Here is a 20,396-nt window from a genome sequence, read left to right as displayed (position 1 = left end):
ACAGTTAGGCTCCGTTCACACAGGGGGCGACACGACTTGCCGTGCCGCGACCTGACAAGTCGCCCCCGTTCTGTACTACGGAACCGTTCTAAGAGGAGCGACTCGAGTCGCTCCAACTTAGAAAAAAGGTTCCTGTACTACTTTTGGGCGACCTCGGGCGACTTGCATTGACTTCTATACAGAAGTCATTTGCAAGTCGCCGCTGAGGTCGCGGCAGGTTGCGGCGCGGCAAGTCGTGTCGCCTCGCATCGCCCCCTGTGTGAACCGAGCCTTACACATAACTATTGAAACAGGAAAAAAAATAATAATGAAGGTTTACAATCACATTAAGGACTCTTTAGAGGTGAACATCTTCATCCAATCTGGCACCTCAACCTAGTAGAAACATCTGTGGGTTCATGGGGGGAAACATAGTACACAATGAAACATCCAGCATTGGCAAGTCAGAAGGCTCAAATGGGTAAGAAAGTACATCCAGCATGGCAAAATATGTATGATAGATATGGAGAGAAGCTCTTGCAAGACAGTGGCTACATGCTCAAACCATAAAGAAAAACCTTTAAGTGTATTTTCACTTTTGCAGCCAAACAGTTATAACCTATTATTTTTGTTGCTGCATGTTCCCTTTCACATAGCACATTCGATATAAAGAAAAAAAAAATTGATTAAGTTTTAGTTGTTTTAAAAATCCTACCTTTCCCCTTCTATATAATGTTAAGAAAGAGGCTGCAGAGTTGTGTTTATTATAATTAACACAGGACTGTGCTGGCAGATCTTGTTATCAGTTGCAAACTACTTGAAAGTATTCAGAACACCTTCAAGATCTAAGAATAAACCTCCAAAGAAACAACTAGAAATATATGAAAAAAATAAATAAAACATTTGTAGGGATCATGTGTGAATGGGAACAGTAGAGTTTTCTCAAATTTGACTGTAAAACTGGAAATGCCTTTAACAGAAAAGAAAAAAAAAAAAAAAACACACAAAATAGGAAATCAACACACTCTAAGTGTTGGTATAAATGATAGAGAAACCAGGATTCAAAGACAAGACCACTGTTCTGTTACACACTCACATTTTATCTTTATTAACGCCAACTGTTTTTTTTTTTATAGTTTTTATTTTTGTGATTTAAAACAATAGCACAAAAGAGGAATCCGATAAGCAAGTCTGAGAACCAAGGCCCATGGCCCTGCCACTATGCCATTAGGCTTCACAATCCCACAATCTGGGAAACCTAGAGTTTATGAAGGAAAAAGGAGGGGATAGGCAGAGGACAGATGTTAAGAACAGGAGCACAGGCAGTTCACCTTGTTCTTTAGCATAGTTAAATCTAAATTAAGGACAAGTCCATCAGCACCAAACAGGCTGCCACTGCACAAGGCTTTTCAGTACTGAAGGGGTTAATGGTCCAGGCCACTGAAAAGTTGGGAGCCCTGGGCATGAGAATGTATTGAGCTCAGACCCCCAAGATTAAATATTCCTTCCAGAACAATGGGTTAAACTCCAGAAACAGACAAACAGGAAACCAACAGTTACAGTATTCTCATGAGGGGAAATACAAGAGGTAATTAAGGGAGCAAACAGGAGGGGGATGACCCCTCATCAAAAATAAAGAACTGTCTATATACCCAGCCACTTTCCAAACCTGGTCTTGGCTAATTCACACTCTGTAATAACTTGTCAGGTTGCGCTCCCTTTTCTCATAGATAACCACCTACAGTGGTGCCAGATATAGCTGCCTCACATAAGCCAATAGAAAAGTCCCTCCCCTGGTCTACTCTGAGGCAGAATTTCCTCTGAAGGTTTATGGGCGATTCACAGTTAGCAGCTTGATGCTGTTATTTTTTCCCCATATGTACAGACTGACAGAGCAATTTAATAAAATCCCTAAGGAGTTGGTTGGGGACTAAGCAGGAGCTGACATGGGTTTCTGTTTTCGGACCAGCTCCCCAGTAGGTGGAAGGGTGTTGAGGGATGAGGGAGGACAAGTACAGAGCCTCCCATGGAGGGGGCCTAGGGTCTAGCCTGTTGGGGCGGTGAGACAGCAGGCGGATGGGAATGACTGCGCACATTCACACAGCAGATGAAGGAGACTTGCGCAGCAATAGATATTGGTGCATGGCATCACCATCTCTCTTCAGCCAGGCAGCATTCAAGACTATATTTTCACAGCACTGTTGCACCGTTCGCTCTGCAGAGGGCGCTGGATGAGCTTCAAAAAATGCCTAGTGTGAAAAAAAAAAAAAAGCAGAAAACAAGTAATGGGAGCACAAAAAAAAACATCTCAAACTACTCAGCCTATTTTATATTAAAATTCCAACACAAGCCATACCTGCACTGATAACAGACAATGTGCTGGCAATCTGAAAAGTAATAAAGATCACTCTCAAGAACCAGCCAAACTTGCTGTGTTGTATAACTGCACAGTATGAAGGGAGAAAAATTTTTGGAGCCAGAATCCCCGCTCTTTGTAGGCAATTTGTAATTCCAGGGCAAATGGTACTTTTGATAAACAGAAGAGTTGTATGGATTATTAATGGTGTAGGTTACGGTAGAGGTAAAGTTTTAGGTTTAACGTTCGGTTAAGAATAAAAGGTAAACATTTATGTTACATTTTAGTATTACAATATGAGTTATGCTACATTTTAGAGTTCAGGTGAGTTGTTAACCTTTTAGCACTGAAAACTCAGGGCAAGAGAGCAATTTTCAGGTTGCACTAGTTGAGCTATTGCCATGCCTCCAGCACCTTAACACTCACTTCTCCAAAACTATTTAAATCGTTTTTTTTTTTAACTTGTATGTACAGGTAAGCCCATAAGGATTACCTGTATGTACAGTGAAGGTCTCCTAAATTAGCAGTGTTTCAAAGAAAAAAGGAAGCACCTGGATATAGCAATGCGTATGCTCTGAAACACGCTGCCTCCCCTCACTCGGCAAAGTCATCCGCATATGCCGTGTTCCACTCTGGTTCCGGACTGGAAGACACCGGCTTTCTCCCCAGACACAGATTTGGCAGAGAAACCATTTTTGTCCCAGCTAGTATATAGGTGAGCTTTTTGTATGAGTAATTAGTAGTTTTAAAGCCTTAAGGTTTTTCCACCTTAATGCATTCTATGCATTAAGGTGAAAAACCTTCTGTGTTATAGCTTCTCCACTTCCCTTCTTTTTCTTACCAGAGCCCTATTCAATCACGGGTACAGATACTCCTGCTGCTGTCTCGCTCATCGGGCAGATTGATAGCAGAGACAACCAATGGCTCCCGCTGCTGTCAATCAAAAGCTGTAAATACATGAGCAGTGGCGCAGAGTCATTGTGTCTGTCAATGGACGAGCAGGGCTCGGGAATGAGCACGTACGGGTGCCCCAATGGAAAGCTGGGGGGGGGGGGGGGCACCTGCCAAAGAGGAGGGGCCTGGACCCTAGAATTAGAGGATCATCCTGCTCTGTGCAAAAGCATGGCACAGAGTAGGGACAGATGACATGTTTTTTTTAAATAAATGAAGGTTTAATACCACTTTAAACATGTGAGTGGTCCAATTTGTGTTTAACAAAAGGGATCGGCTCTATTACACAGAGGAGCTTTTCTTCTTTATTGTGCATACAGAGCCTGGAACAGCTTGCAAAAGTGAATGGACATCTTTATTGGACCTTTTTTTTTTTTTTTACTTTTGGGTTGAGGCCAACTTACCAGTGTGCGCATACTGTTTGTCAGCTCTAGCATCATGACAATTCTACATTGCGAGAGACAGGTGCAGCTACCACAATGCATGCCATAGATGTGGAGGTGTGAGGATATCCCCTCCAGCTGACTGGTTTTCTGTTAAGAAGGTGGGAAAGGGGGGGGGGGGGGGGCGGGTGGTTAGGCGTGTGTGTGTGTTTGTATATGTGTATATTAAGTGCTCAGCGCTAGTTTCATTTCTTCATACAGAATGAATCAAACACTGAGCAAGGTTATTTCTGTTTCCGGTGCCAGAGTGTAAATCAACAAATATTCTGCTAGAAGCAGAAAATAACAGATGGGCATTGTTTTTAAATAAATTTTGCAGGATGGCTACAGGGGCATGCATAATGTATTGTGGCTATATTTTAACTTTACCCACTGCAACTTTTAGCTACCTATATAGTCAAATGCTTCGTAGTGCTGGCTCCTAGGTTTTAACAACTGTCTACTAGCAATGGATGAGATTTTTCTAGGTCTCTCTTAAAAAAAAAAAAAAACTGCACCTAAACCAAACAAACTTGTTATATTGCATTTACAAGTTTTGATGCATTGGCTACAATTTTATTTAATTTGTTTTAATCTTTTAACCACTTAAAGTGGGGTACCCCCTAAAAAAAAATAATTAAAAGTCAGCAGCTACAAATACTGCAGCTGCTGGCTTTTAATAATCGGACACTTACCTGTCCCGGGTTCCAGCGATGCGGGGGAACGAAGCCCCCCCCTCGCTCCCCGCTCCGCTCGCGGCGCCGTCATGCATACTGTGGGCACCCGGCTGTGGCTTCACAGCCGGGCACCCACTGCGCATGCGCGAGCGGCGCAGGGCGCCGTGATACGCCGTACAGTCACCTGGGACACGTGACAGGTCCCAGGTGAATGTGCGGCGCGAGGGGAAGTGATGTCACCAGCCCGGGCAATGAAGAAGGCAGACTACGAGGGACCCCCTAGCAACCGGTATTTAGAGGTGAGTAAAAAATTTTTTTTTTGCCAATTATTTTTTTTTTATTTTTTTTAAGAATTTTAAGTGGTTTTATTTTTTGGGGGGCAACTCCACTTTAAGCCCCGGACCAATTGTCAGCCTAAGGACCAGAGGTCTTTTTACAATTTCACACTGCACTGCTTTAACTGGCAATTGCCTGGTCATGCGATGTTATACCCAAACAAAATTTGTGTCCTTTTCTTCCCACACATAGAGCTTTCTTTTGATGGTATTTGATTGCCTCTGCGATTTTTATTTTTTACGATATAAAAAGGAAAAAGAATGAAAATTAAAAAAAATATATATATATATTTTTTTACTTTTTGTTATAAGAAAAATCGAATAAACTAAATTTTAGTTATACATTTAGGCCAAAATGTATTCAGCCACATGTCTTTAGTATAAAAAATGTCAATAAGCGTATATTTATTGGTTTGCGCAAAAGTTATAGCGTCTACAAACTAGAGTACATTTTCTGGAATTTACACAGCTTTTCATTTATGACTGCCTATCTCATTTCTTGAGGTGCTAAAATAGCAGGGCAGTACAACCCCCCCCCCCCCCCCCCAATGACCCAATTTTGGAAAGTAGACACCCCAAGAAAATTGCTGAGGGGCATGTTTTTTTTTGTCCCAAATGAATGAATGACAAAAAAAAAAAAGTTTACAAAAAGTTGTCACTAAATGATATATTGCTCACACATGCCATAGTTCTATGTGGAATTTCACCCCAAAATATATTCTGCTGCTTCTTCTGAGTACGGGGATACCACATATGTGGGACTTTTTGGGAGCCTAGTCGCGTTCGGCACCCCGAAAACCAATCACTGCCTTCGGGATTTCTAAGGGCGCAAATTTTTGATTTCACTCCTCACTAACTATCACAGTTTTGAAGGCCATAAAATGCCAAAATAGCACAAAACCCCCCCAAATGACCCCATTTTGGAAAGTAGACACCCCAAGCTATTTACTGAGAGGCATGTCGAATCCATGAAATATTTTATATTTTGCCACAAGTTGCAGGAATATTGCAATCTTTTTTTTTTTTTCTGCACAAAGTTGTCACTAAATGATATATTGCTCACACATGCTATGGGCATAAGTGAAATTACACCCCAAAATACATTTTGCTGCTTCTCCCGAGTACGTGGATACCACATGTGGGGGACTTTTTGGGAGCCTAGCCACGTGCGGGACCCTGAAATCCAAGCACCGCCTTCAGGATTAAAATATAAATCGCTACCAAAAAAAAAACTTAGCGATCGCAGGGATCAGGCCTGACTCTGCGAACACTGCAGTTGTGTTTAGTGTTTTGTAAGTGACAGTGATCGATCAATACTGCACTTGGGTGGGCTGGGCGGAGGGGCAAAACGCAGGTGCTAGCAGGTATCTGGGCTGATCCCGCTAACAATGCGTTTTTTGGAATCCTAAACTGCTGGGGACGCTAGTATAGATCTGATCAGATCAGATATTGATCTGTTCAGATTCTATACCACTACGGGAGGTGTATGCTTTGCACGTGGGTGTTAGCGGTACTGGCACTAACCTAGCGCTGCCTGGGGCGACGCAGACCCTGACCCTAAAACCTAATTGATATCACCTGCCGGGTGATCAGGGGGTTAAATCTTTATTGGGTAATAAATGGTGGGTGCCCTGATGCTATAAAAAGCAAACTAACCAGAGTGACCCGTAACACTTATACGGTGATCACTGGTGAAAGGGTTAACTAGGGGCAATCAGGGGGTTAAAATCTTTATTAGGTAGTAAATAGGGGTACCTGGCGCTATATAAAAACCTGACGGGGAACCTAAAAAAATAACTAGCTACCTAGCGGCACCAGTGACACTAATGCAGCGATCATAAAAACTATTGCTTAGCGACACTGGCAAAAGGGGGTGAAAGGGTTAACTCTAGGGGCAATCAGGGGGTTAAACCTTTATTGGGGGGGGGGGGGGGGGGTAGGGGCTATTGCGGCGTATTGCTGGCGGTTTTAACCCTTTCTCAGCCACTAGCGGGGGTAAAAGCGCCCCGCTAGTGGCCGAAATGCGCCACAAATCCGGCGGTAAAACCCCGCTAAAAATAGCGGCGTTTTACCGGATCACAAAAGCTGAAGAACAAGGAGAGGTCAGTGTAAACAAACCTCTCCCCGTGCTTCCTACTGTGGCTGTCACGGATCGTCTGTTCCCTGATATAGGGAAAGACGATCAGTGACTTCACATGCCAGGCCACACCCCCCTACAATAAGAAGAAAAAATAAAAAAATAAAAATCACACACAACACGTCACACATAACCCCTACACCCCTAGTGGTTAACTCCTTCACTGCCAGTGTCATCTACACAGGAATCTGTATAAATTATTATTATACAGGATTGCTGTATAAATGACAATGGTCCCAAAAATGTGTCAAAAATGTCCAATGTGTCCGCAATAATGTCGTAGTCACAAAAAAAAAAAAAAAAAAAAAAAAGGATGATCGCTGTCATTACTTTTAAAAAATAATAAGAATGCTATAAAACTATCCCCTATTTTGTAAACACTAACTTTTGCGCAAACTAATCCATCACTAATTGCGTTTTTTTTTTTTTTTGCAAAAATATGTAGAATACGTATCGGCCTAAACTGAGGAAAAATTTTTTTTTTTTTTTTTTTTAATATATTTTTTGGGGATATTTATTATAGCAAAAAGTAGAAAATATTGATTTCAAAATTGTCGCTCTATTTTTGTTTATAGCGCAAAAATTAAAAACCGCTGAGGTGATCAAATACCACCAAAAGCTCTATTTGTGGGGAAAAAATGATGGCAATTTTGTTTGGGAGCCACGTCGCACGACCGCGCAATTGTCAGTTAAAGCGACGCAGTGCCGAATTGCAAAAAGGGGCCTGGTCCTTAGGCTGCAAATTGGTCCGAGGCTTAACCACTTAAGGACCGCCTCACGCCGATGTACGTCGGCAGAATGGCACGGCTGGGCACAATCACGTAGCTGTACATGATTCTTTAAGTGCCCAGCCATGGGTCAGGAGCGCGCTCCCTACCCAGTCCTGTGCTCCGTGACCGTGGGACCAGCAGACCCGATCGCCGCTGATGTCCCGCGATCGGGTCACAGAGCTGAAGAATGAGGAGAGGTCTGTAAACAAACCTCTCCCCGTGCTTCCCTGTGTGGCTGTCACGATCGTCTCTTCCCTTTTATAGGGAAGGACGATCAGTGATGTCACATGCCAGGCCACGCCCCCCTACAATAAAAAAAAACATAACGTCATACATAACACTACACTGCCCCCTTGTGGTTAACTCCTTCACTGCCAGTGTCATTTACACAGGAATCAATGCATTTAAATAGCATTGATTACTGTATAAATGATAATGGTCCCAAAAACGTCCGAGGTATTTTTGTTTATAGTGCAAAAAATAAAAACCGCAGAGGTGATCAAATACCACCAAAAGAAAGCTATTTGTGGGAAAAAAAGGACGCCAATTTTGTTTGGGAGTCACGTCGCACGACCGCCCAATTGTCAGTTAAAGCGACGCAGTGCCGAATCCCAAAAATGGGCTTGGTCCTTTGGCTGCAAATTGGTCCGGGGCTTAAGTGGTTAATAAATGTGTATGGAAAATGAATGTTCAACTGCTTCCAAAGGGGGACTTAGCTATATAAAAAAAAAAAAAAAAAAAAAAAAAAAAAAAAAGCTTAAGAAGCACACTTATAAAAGATTTCCCTTTTCAGCTCTCACCATAATTTTAGATGGAGTTCTACTTTTAAGTGTTTTGCAACGGTTGCCAGTTACAGGCACCTGAGAAGTTCTATGACTCTACAGAGGCTCTCCAGTAAGTAATATATGTTGTTTATTTTTATCCTGGACGCTGGGACCTCCGTGAGATGGGTTGCGGGTCCCGGACTATCGCCGTGGGGATACCTGCGATTGCCTCACGGAGAGAAAGAAGGGGGAGATGCTAATGTAAACAAGTGTCTCCCCCTTCTGCCTAGTGACAGTGTCACTGATCTCTGCTCCCTGTGATGGGGAGCAGAGATCAGTGATGTGTCACATGTAGCCACAACCCCCCAGTTAGAAACGCTCCCCAGGACACACTTAACCCTTACACTGCCCCCTAATGGTTAACCCCTTCACTGTCAGTGTCATTTACACAGGAATCAGTGCATTTGTATAGCACTGATTGCTGTATAAATGACAATGGTCCCAAAAATGTGTAAAAAATGTCCGATGTGTCCGCCATAAATGCTGCAGTCACGAGAAAAAAAAACAAAAAACAAAAAAAAAAACCCTGCTGATCGCCACCATTACTAGTAAAAAAAAAATAATTAATAAAATAAAAATGCCATAAAGCTATCCCCTATTTTGTAAACGATATAACCTTTGCGCAAACCAAACGCTTATTGTGATTTTTTCTACCAAACATATGTAGAAGAAAACCGCAGGGGTGATCAAATGCCACCAAAAGAAAGCTCTATCTGTGGGAAAAAAAAACAACGTCAATTTTGTTTGGGGACCACGTCGCACGACCGCGCAATTGTCAGTTAAAGCGACGCAGTGCCGAATTGCAAAAAGTGCTCTGGTCAGGAAGGGGGTAACATTTTCTGGTGCTGATGCGGTTAATGAGTGAAAGTAGCATTTGACCGCTCTGCAATACATGACTTGGTGACCAAACCCTTGTTGGCAACCACAGAGGTCAGACGTTTCTTGTAGTTGATCACCAGGTTTGCACACATCTCAGGAAGGATTTTGTCCCAATCCTCTTTGCAAATCCTCTTCAAGTCATTAAAGAGGAAGTAAACCCTGATGGGTTTTACTGCCTTTTTTTCCCCTGCAAAGTAAAAGAACGAAGCCCGCGATGTCCCTGTTGGCTGCATCCATCTTCGCCCCTCTTCATTTCGGGGCCACGGACTCTGACTGGCCGGAGTCACATGAGGTCCCTCCCACGTGGGAGACTTCAGTCACGGCACTTGCTAGTGAAGAAACCTAAATCGGCACACTACAAGGTAAATATCTCCTAAACGGTGCACGTTTAGAAGATATTTACAGTACCTATTGGTAAGCCTATAATAAGGCTTACCTATAGGTAAAAACGACAGAGGATTACAATCACTTTAAGGTTGCGAGGCAGACGTTTGGAAACTTGGGAAGCTTGAGCTCCCTCCACATATTTTCTATGTGATTAAGGTCTGGAGACTTGCTAGGCCACGCCAAGACCTTAATGTGCTTCTTGAGCCACTCCTTTGATGCCTTGGCCATGTGTTTTGAGTCATTGTCATGCTGGAATACCCATCCACGGCCCATTTTCAATGCCCTGGCTGAGGGAAGGAGGTTCTCACCCAAGATTTGACGGTACATAGCCCTGTCCATCATTCCTGATGTGGTGAAGTTGTCCTATCCCCTTAGAATAATGTTTCCACCTCCATGTTTAAAGGTGGGGATGGCATTCTCGGGGTCATAGGCAGCATTCCTCCTCCTCCTCCAAACACAGCGAGTTGAGTTGATGCCAAAGAGCATCATCTGACCACAATACTTTAACCAAGTTCCCCTTTGAATCATTTAGGCTAGGTTTACACATTGCCGCAGCCAATGTGTCCTAGTTCACAGTTTCAGGTCCGATTCCAGCCTGAATTTTGGGCTGAAACTGACCAAAAGACCACAGACCGGACCTGCTGTGTAGTTATGTGAACTTGCTCTATAGCCAGAGCCAGTCAAAATCTCCTGCTATTGTAAATTGGATGCGGGGAACCCACATCCAATTCGCAATGGTGTGAACCCAGCCTTAGATGTTCATTAGCAAACTTCAGATGGGCCTGTACATGTGCTTTTTTGAGCAAGGGGACCTTGCGGGCACTACAGGATTTCAGCCCTTCAAAGCGTAATGTGTTACCAATTGTTTTCTTGGTGACTATGGTCCCAGTTGCCTTGAGATCATTGACAAGATTCTCCATTGTAGTTCTGGGCTGATTCCTCACCAATGCTCTTGATCACTGAAACTCCACGAGGTGAGATCTTGCATGGAGCCCCGGAACGAGGGAGATCGGTTATTTTGTGTTTCTTCCAATTGAGAATAATCGCATCAACTGTTTTCACCCTCTCACCACGCCACTTGACTTGTAGCCCATTCCAGCCTTGTGTAAGTCTACAATCTTGTCCCCGACATCCTTGTGGGAGCCAGAAATCTTGCTCATTGATAGGGGATGAAATACTTATTTCACTTAAAATTATAGATTGATCATTCCTTTGTCAGTGGGCAAATGTACAAAATCAGCAGATCACGTAATTTTTTCCCCCTCACTATTTTGGATGTGCTAAATATCCTAAAAACAATATGAACTAGTAATAAAGTAAATGATTCTATGGTGGAAAACTACCGCACCGTAGAGCTTGCAGCTATGCAACAAAGTAGGGCACACTGGTCACAAGTTTAGCCTAATATTCAGAGAAACTGAACAACCGAAAAAAAAGCAACCCTTAACCTCCTTACCTTAATTTCTGTAGCCATTTTTTCACTTGCAAAACCATCCACGGAAAGCTGAAAGTAGAAATAAGAATGTCAACCCAAACCACAAGCTTTAGCACTTGCAAATGATAAAACATAATTGTCTGATCCTCTTACTTTTATCAGTCGGGAGATGAGGAAACCGCCTTGGTACCGGTTATGTAGTTCTTCCCAGTTTTCCTTTACAAAATTCCATGCTGCCTTTCTGCCTTGCTTACTAGCCCCTGCAACGCCTCCAATTACAGATACTGTATCTTGTGGACGTACCTCTTCCTACACAGCCAAAACAAAATTCTTAGGAACATGCACAGCAAAAAATTATTAGCTAAAGTTTAGGTTGTACAAAGTCTTAACTATTAATGCTGTGGCACACATCTATGCTGACACAAACCTATAGAATAACTTCTGTGCTTGCATTGTGAGCATGAATGTGACTGTTTTGTCACTGTTTGTTTTTCCACTGTTTTTTTTTTTTGGGTGACAGGAAAGAATAGAATGGGTAAAAGCGACCAGCGCCCTCACAGGGGCTGCTAGCAATGAAATACATTGATATTATAAATGATGTGAAAAGGCATACAACCGCTACCAATAGCATACTGTATATTAGGCAGATGTTGTATATTTAGGTCCACTGGAATGATAGTCTGTCCTGTTTTTTATTTGGGGGGGGGGGGGGCTTTGGGGAGTGTTTGATGACATGTTGGCCTGTTGATGGTGGGGGTAGAGGTCTTCATGAGAAGAAGAGTGAGGGAAGATTAACGTATATTTTTCAGGACTCTTATAGTTAGCTTGGCAGCAAGAAAGGGATAGGACATAAGCTGGTAGGCAGTTGGTTGTATTGTGCATTAAAGCAACCGAAGGATGATTATTTTTTTGTCTCAAAAGCTATAAATTATTTCCAAACAAAACTATGCACAAATAAGCACATCGCGTAAAAGTACTTTTTTTCCCCCAGATCCACAATATAACAAGGCTGCAGATGGCTGGGGGCTTTGGTAACAGGATCAAATATCAGTCCACTTTCAGGCTGGGTTCACACTGCTGCGGGGGGAGATCCGGATGTGATTCGCACCGCAAATCACATCCGTTCTCCGTAGCGATGCGAGTTCAGCCATACAGATAGTATGGCTGAATTTGCATCGCTCCCGCAGCAAACTCGCATGGGACCCTTTTTTTGGTCCGCAACAGAATCGGATCGCATGGGGGTTCACACCATGCGATCCGATTCCTGTGCGAGTCGGCAGATCGCACTGCGATATGCGGACGGATCTGGGGGGTGTCATTAACATATCATTGACACTCCCAGCGGTCCGCATAGGGCAGTGTGAACTGCCGGCGGAAGTAATGCGATGCGGGAAAACGCCGCGGATTCGCGGCGTTCCCGCATCGCAGCGGTGTGAACCCGGCCTCAAAGTGGAATAACCTTTTCAAAAGATCTGAAGCAAGTTCTGTCACAAAAAAACAAAAAACAAAAAAAGAAGCTATTTGGGATTTTGGCAAAGTAGGCATATTGGAAATACCTGTAAATGCCTTTTCTTGGAGTTGAGAGAGTTATAGGACATTGGATTAGTCTTAGACTACAGGGTGATATGGAACTACCTTTTGGGTGACTGGACACTGGTAGCACAGTTGTTAGAACAGTACCCTGCCCACTCCCAGTCTCATTTTTAGCATGCAATAAGGAGTGAAACACAGAAACATGGGGGGGAAGAGAACTAGGCCCTGATGCTGAAAAGCCCATGAAGCACAAACAGATCTAGCCCTTAATACAGAAGGTCTGCAAGCACCACAGAGGGTCTGCCAGAAGTCCAAGTATGATTGATTACTGCGTCCTCCTGGGACAGTATGATGCAATGAGGATCACCAGAATGCCCTCAATCGTGATTCTGAAAATTCTGCAGAGGGGGGAAAGCAGAATATGAATTGGTCCCACCAAAGCGTTGATTGCAAAGACCCAAGGATCACTGTTCCTCGTGACAAATCTGGCCAGTTTATTGTTAAACATGTATGGTGGAAGGCCTATGTCCAGCATCCCCCTGAGGTTTCAAAATGGGGATTGACAGAACTGGGAAATGTGTTTGGACTTGGAGGACCGAGAGGGGGGGGGGGGGGGGGGAACACACCTTCTCAGTCTTAGAAACCTACTTTGCCTACTTTTTACTAGGTGAAAGGGTACGCTTACCACCAGTGACTGATGGAAGTGTTCATGGATTTACCAAAGAGTATCCCTCTCGAGAAGCTTCTAGAAGACTGGCTCCATAGACCAGCGCAGAGATGAGACAAATTAGGGTATTAAGTGTCGCAGCCCATACTTATTGGGTGACACCATTTAAAGGGTGCCCCTGTGCCTCTAGGCTGCAGCACATTAATAGAGCTGCAGCCTACACTTTCCGCAGGTGCAACACTCCTAAGGAGGATAGCAGCCAACACATCACCTAACATCTTGCATCATGTGCCAAGGTGAGTGTCTAACCCAAGAAGATGTAAGGAATTGGTAAGTGTAAACAGTGGTTATAATGCAGCTAGAATATTAATAAAAATCCTGAGAAAATTCCAGATGAAAGTAGTTTTTGTCTCTCAGAGAACACTAGCAAACAAAATGAGGGCTAATTGGAGTGGAAGGAGATATTTGGACAATGGCAAGAAATTTGCTAGGACAGTGACAATCACCTGAAGATGGCTGCATAACCCCATAAACACTCAGATTTTCTGCTGTTTTTTTTCCTTCAGATTTACCAAAACCACATAATATGAGGTCAAACCTTAGGAGTTTCAATTTGTATGCAATCAGGCAGTCCCTCCCATGGTTTTGGTAAATCTGAAGGAAAAAAAAATCAGCAGAAAATCTGATAGTGTGTATGGGGCTTTAGATTAATCCCAGTGTCCTCGAATGTGACAATTAAGATAAGCCACTATTCCAGGTGTGTCCACTCGAAGATTTACACTCTCCTCTTGTTCCAGTGACAACTGTACAATTTTGGATCTTCCCTCATTTTCAGTGCCAGTAAAAACGGTCAACAAACAGAAGGTCTCCCCAGTGAGGACACGGGCAGCAAATAAACCTAACCGCTGTTTTAATCCTCCCAAACTCCATTCAGCACTGTAAGAATAAAACTTTAAGAGCAATTTAAGCACCTCGTTACTGGCTGGTGTACTAAACCAGCTGCTAGGGGTAGTGATTATTCAGTTATTATTTATTTATAATTATTAAGTGGAAATTTTAAATCATCTTTGTTTACCATTAATGAGCATGTACAATACCAGTGATCACACCATCATTAGATGGCTAAATACAGTACTATGTACACATTCAAGAGCTCTTCCCTTCAACCCACAACACAACAGAGTAGGTGGAAGGAAGGAAGGTACAGGTGAGAGTAGGAGATGAGAGAGAAATAAATAGGTCTTAAGCTTAGAACATTTTGAAGTTACTTTAAGGCTGAACAAGATGGCATATCTTTAAAGTAGAACTATAGGCAACACTTTTTTTCGTTTTGGATAGAGCAAGGGAGGGTTATAGCCCGTCAGATTTCTTTTTTTCACCATCTGTGTCCCATTGCAGAGATTTCCCTTCACTTCCTGTCCCATAGCCAAACAGAAAGCGAGGGGAAATTCCTGCAAATAAGGCAATTCCTTAGGGACCTCCAGGTCACCAGTAAGTGAGACAAATAGGAGAGGGGGAATCTTCTCAATGGGAAACAGATCGCAATAAAAACTGACACAGGTTCTAATCCTTCTCTAAGCCATCAAAAACTAAAAAAGTTTTTCCTTTAGTTATACTTTACACTTTCCTCCAGAATTCTATTATACAATATGGAGTTCTAATAGAGAGCTTATAAAATGTTCTTTGCTAATGTTACGTTTACCAACAAAAACATTTTTAACCACCTCAATACAGTGCACTTACACCCCCCCCCCCCTTCCTGCCTAGACCAATTTTCAGCTCACATTTTGAATGGCAATTACTCGGTCATGCAACACTGTACCTATATGAAACGTGCGCCCTTTTTTTTCCACACAAATAGAGCTTTTTGGTGGTAGTTTTTTTTTTGTGCTATTAAAAAAAAAAAAAGTAAAATTTGTGGAAAAAAAAATGCATTTGTCATAAAATTTTGCCAATTAGTAATTTTTCTTCATAAATTTTGGCCAAAATTTATACCGCTACATAGCTTTGGTAAAAATAACCCAAACTAGTGTATATCATTTGGCCTTTGTGAAAGTTATAGTCTACAAACTATGGTGCCAATCACTCAAAATTGGTCACATCTGATCAGGCCTTCAGTACATCAATCAGGCGAATCTAATTTCTTGAGACACTAACAAGTCAGGAAAGTACAAATACCCAAGTGACCCTTTTTTTTTTTTTTTTTTTTTTTAGAAAGTAGACATTCCAAGGTATTAAGTAGCATGGAGAGTTTTTTTAACCAGTTAAGGACCGCCGCATTTAAATATACGTCGGCACAATGGCACCGACAGGCACAAGCACGTACCGGTACGTGCTTGCCTTCCAGCGGGTGGGGGGTCCGATCGGACCCCCTCCTGCTGGCTGTGGCGGTCCGTTTCGCTTCAGGAGCGATCCGGGATGAGGGGATGGCCGTTGGTTTCTGGCCATCCCCTCTCGATCGCTCCTGGCGAATGAGAAGCTTCCTCTGCCTGTGTATTGTAAACACAGGCAGGGAGGAAGTGATGTCACTCTCCTCGTGGCGGTCTTTTTGACCGGACGGTGAGGAGAGAAGACATCCAAATAAGTGCACCAACAGTCCACTGACACATAGGCACACTTTTCACCCCAGTCACCCCCCGCGTCACAGTGTCACTGATTGCAGTGACCATTTATTTACTCATCACTGCATTTAGTGTCAGTTGTGACTGTAAAAAGTGTCAGGGCAGTTAGTGTTAGGCCCCTTTAGGTACAGGGTAGCCTCCTACCCCCCCCCCCTAATAAAGGTTTAACCCCTTGATTGCCCCCCAGTTAACCCTTTCACCCCCTTTTACCAGTGTCACTGAGCGATCGTTTTTCTGATGGCTGCATTAGTCACAGGTGTCGCTAGGAAGCTAGTTATTTTTTAGGTTCACCGCCAGGTTTTTATAGTGTTAGGTACCCCCATATATAACCTAATAAAGGTTTTAACCCCCTGATTGCCCCTAGAGTTAACCCTTTCACCAGCGATCACTGTATAAGTGTCACTGGTGACGCTGGTTAGCCAGTTAGTTATTTAGGTTCCCGGTCAGGGTTTTATATAGCGTCAGGTACCCCCATATAATACCTAATAAAGGTTTTAACCCCCTGATTGCCCCTAGTTAACCCTTTCAGCAGTGATCACCCTATAAATGTTACTGGTGACGCTGGTTAGGTAGTTCGCTTTTTATAGCATCAATGTACCCGCCATTACCCAATTAAAGTTTAACCCCCTGATCACCTGGAGGGTGATATCAATTAGGTTTTAGGGTCAGATAGGGTCCACGTCACCCCAGGCAGCGGTTAGTGCCAGTACCGCTAACACCCACACGCAAAGCATACACCTCCCTTAGTGGTGTAGAATCTGAACAGATCAATATCTGATCTGATCAGATCTATACTAGTGTCCCCAGCAGTTAAGGGTTCCAAAAAAATGCATTGTTAGCGGGATCAGCCCAGATACCTGCTAGCACCTGCGTTTTGCCCCTCCGCCCAGCCCACCCAAGTGCAGCATCGATCGATCACTGTCACTTACAAAACACAACACACATAACTGCAGCATTCGCAGAGTCAGGCCTGATCCCTGCGATCGCTAACAGTTTTTTTTTGTAGCGTTTTATACAGTCGCTGACAGCCTAGGTGCTTTTTTACCCGTGGGTCTCACTAGTGTACCCCTAAATTTAGAGCCCAAAATGGCAAAGCGAAGGTACACTAGGGAAGAGGCCTACACGTTTCTGAGCATGACAGATAGTGAAGAGGAAGTCACTGATCTGTCAGATTCAGGCTCCGAATACGATCCTGTAGAGGACAGCGGGTCCATGACAGATAGCTCTGACGACGAAGATGAGGTCCCTGCTAATGTCAGGTGTACCAGACCCCGATCTTCTGATGTTGAGGTGCAAGAATCGCAGGTCCATCATATGGAGCAGAGAAGTACTAGAGCCGCTCATCCTTCTGGTGAACTGGCAAGCACCAGCGGCCTAGTACACCCTGGACGTACATCCAGCACTGCAGTATCACGTGGTGAGGTGGCGAGTCCCATAAGTGCAGTTCAAGCTGGCGAGGTGGCAAGCACAAGTAGTGTCCCGCTGCCACCAAGAAGACGACGAAGGCAGGCCCGTCATTCCCATAGTGCCCTTCCTGCAGAATTCGCCAATCCTGATTGGGTGCCCACCACTTCTGCAGCACCAGTACTTCCCCCCACTCACTGGCCAACCCGGTATTCAGGTGGATACAGCTGATTTTACGCCACTTGATTTTTATTCGCTGCATTTCACGGAAGATCTCTATAGATCTATTGTGGACCAAACCAATTTATATGCTGGTCAACACATCGCCGCTAATCCCCAGTTGCCTTCCCTTGCCAGAGATTGGAAACCAATTACGGTTTCTGAATTTAAGACCTTTCTGGGCCTTTCCCTCAACATGGGCACACAAATTCATGACGTTGCGGGCTTATTGGTCCACGCATCCGACTGATCACATGCCCGTGTTCTCTAACTCCATGTCTGGGAAACGATACGAGCAGATCTTGCGGTTCATGCACTTCAGTGACAATGAACTTTGTCGTCCTCGTGGAGACCCTGAATACGATCGGGCTCTACAAAATTCGGCCCCTCATAAACCAACGTTTTGCAGACTTGTTTACTCCTCATCAAGTTGTCTGCGTTGATGAGTCCCTGATTAAGTTTTCTGGTCGCTTGTCATTCAAACAATACATTCCCAACAAGCGTACCAGATATGGGGTCAAGCTCTATAAGTTCTGTGACAGGGCCACAGGCTATGGTTTCTGAGTGTAAAGATAGTTATCTAGAGCCGGAGAACTGCCCTGACTACATAGGAAGCGCTGGCAAGATAGTGTGGAACTTAGTGTCACCCTTGTTCGGAAAGGGGTACCACTGTTTAGTCATTTGTTTGATCAGATTGGAGCATGTGGCACCGTGCAACCCAATCGCCGGGGGGCTTTCCCCAGCGGCTTGTAGATTCCCGTCTTAGGCTGGGAGAGAGAGCCTGCTTGCGGTGTAATCATTTGCTCGCTATGAAGTGGAGGGATAATAAGAATGTTTTTGTTCTTACCTCTCTTCATGCAGACACGACGGTCCAAATTCATACGGCGACTGGTATTGTGGAGAAACCCCTCTGTGTCCACGAATATAACAAAAATATGGGAGGGGTGGACCTCAATGACCAGTTGTTGGCGCCATATCTAGTTGCCCGTAAGGCCAGACACTGGTACAAAAAAAAGTGTCTGTTTACTTATTTCAATTGGCTTTGCTGAATGCTTATGTGCTATACAAAGCTTCAGGCGGGACTTTAACCTTTCCAGAGAGAGGTTGTAACAGACCTTCTGTATCCAGACGGTTCTGCACCTCACCATTCCCAACCAAATGCAGTAAGCCGGCTGCATGAGAGGCATTTTCCTTATGCCCTCCCAAGTACCCCTACCCAACGAACCCCCCAAAGATGTCGTGTCTATACCAAGCGCGGATATAGGCGTTCCCCCCAGTTATTGTCCACGCTGTCCTGGCAATCCTGGTCTTTGCCTTGGTGAATGTTTTGAACGCTACCATTCACTAGTGAAGTATTAGCGTAGGGTACAGCATTTCACAGGCTAGGCACACTAACACATGGTCTCCCAAGATGCCATCGCATTTTGAGAGACCCAAACCGTTACAGTTCAAAAAAAAAAAAGTGTAAAAAAAAAAATATATAAAATATCAAAGCCAAAAATAGTTGTCGTTTTATTGTTCTCTCTCTTCAGCAATAGCGATTGCTCCCACGATACATAAAGCCATGACTCCAGTGCTGTAGGTGATTTCACCACCACAGTTAAAAAAAAAAAAAAAAAAAAAAACATATATGCCGAAGCATGGGGGCAGCAGGGGCGGAGGAGCGATTTTGCTCCTAATGCCGCGTATATACAGTCGAAATTCCGACGGGGGGCTTGCCCGTGGAAAAGTTTGACCATGTGTACGTGGCATTACTTTTTGCGGTAGGATGCCCCCATGCTTCGATAGAGATTATATATATATATATATATATATATATATATATATATATATATATATATATATATATATATATATATATATATTTTAGGCACAGGATGTGTTAAAAAAATTTTTTTTTTACAGTTTTTTTGGCATTTGCTTTGCAGGTATGGTAAGGTTTTACTGTTATACTGTAATGTTACTTTGTTTCAACGTTAACCATAATTTGCTTAGCAGGTACGCCGTTCAGTTGCAGCACGGATTTATTTAGCTTGACAGCAACAGCGTTTGCTCCCACGATACATAAAGCCGTGACTCCAACTCTGTAGGAGGCGATTTCACCACTACAGTTAAAAAAAAAAAAAAGAGCATATATGCCGAAGCATGGGGGCAGCAGGGGCGGAGGAGCGATTTTGCTCCTAATGCCGCATACATACGGTCGAAATTCTGACGGAGGGCTTGCCGGTGGCAAAGTTCGACCGTGTGTACGTGGCATAACTTTTGTGGGAGGATGCCCCCATGCTTCGGCATATATAAATGGTGCATGTATGCCGATCATTAAAAGTGGGTGGATGAAGGGAGGTATTCTAATGGTGGGCATACCCACCGATCAATCTCTTTTTTCGTTCAGCCAACATGACTCAGCAAATAGCTTGGGGTGTCTACTTTCCAAAATGGGGTCATTTGGGGGGGGGGTTGTGCTATTTTGGCATTTTATAGCCTTCGAAAATGTAATAGGTGGTGAGGAGTGAAATCAAAAATTTGCGCCCTTAGAAATCCAGAAGGTGGCGATTGGTTTTCTGGGCCCCGTACGCCGCTAGGCTCCCAGAAAGTCCCACACATGTGGTATCCCCTTACTCAGGAGAAGCAGCAAAATGTATTTTGGGGTGCAATTCCACATATAACCATGGCAAGTGTGAGTAATATATAATTTAGTGACAACTTTTGTCATTCAATCCCTCGGGACAAAAAAAAAAAATATTCAATGGGCTCAACATGCCCCTCAGCAATTTCGTTGGGGTGTCTTTCCAAAATGGGG

General features: G+C 43.7%; 1 protein-coding gene across 1 annotated transcript in view; it reads right to left on the bottom strand.

Moving 5' to 3' along the window:
• Positions 1-1,058: 1,058 nt before the first annotated feature.
• Positions 1,059-20,396, bottom strand: part of NPEPPS (aminopeptidase puromycin sensitive) — a 136,036-nt gene continuing 116,698 nt past the window's right edge. Inside the window, exons 21-23 of the mRNA XM_077459722.1 lie at positions 11,306-11,461; positions 11,174-11,221; positions 1,059-2,228 (exon numbers count right to left, since the gene is read on the bottom strand). Of these exons, the coding sequence (XP_077315848.1) occupies positions 2,076-2,228; positions 11,174-11,221; positions 11,306-11,461 (357 nt within the window). The 3' untranslated portion in view covers positions 1,059-2,075. The remainder of the gene's footprint in view (positions 2,229-11,173; positions 11,222-11,305; positions 11,462-20,396) is intronic.

This window comes from Lithobates pipiens, unplaced genomic scaffold (assembly GCF_037356315.1).
Source record: "Lithobates pipiens isolate NorthernLeopardFrog02 unplaced genomic scaffold, aLitPip1_a1.2 Scaffold_28, whole genome shotgun sequence".
Classification (NCBI taxonomy): Eukaryota; Metazoa; Chordata; class Amphibia; order Anura; family Ranidae; genus Lithobates; species Lithobates pipiens.
Note: the sequence above shows the minus strand (reverse complement) of the source record. Positions and strands in the feature narration are given on the sequence as shown.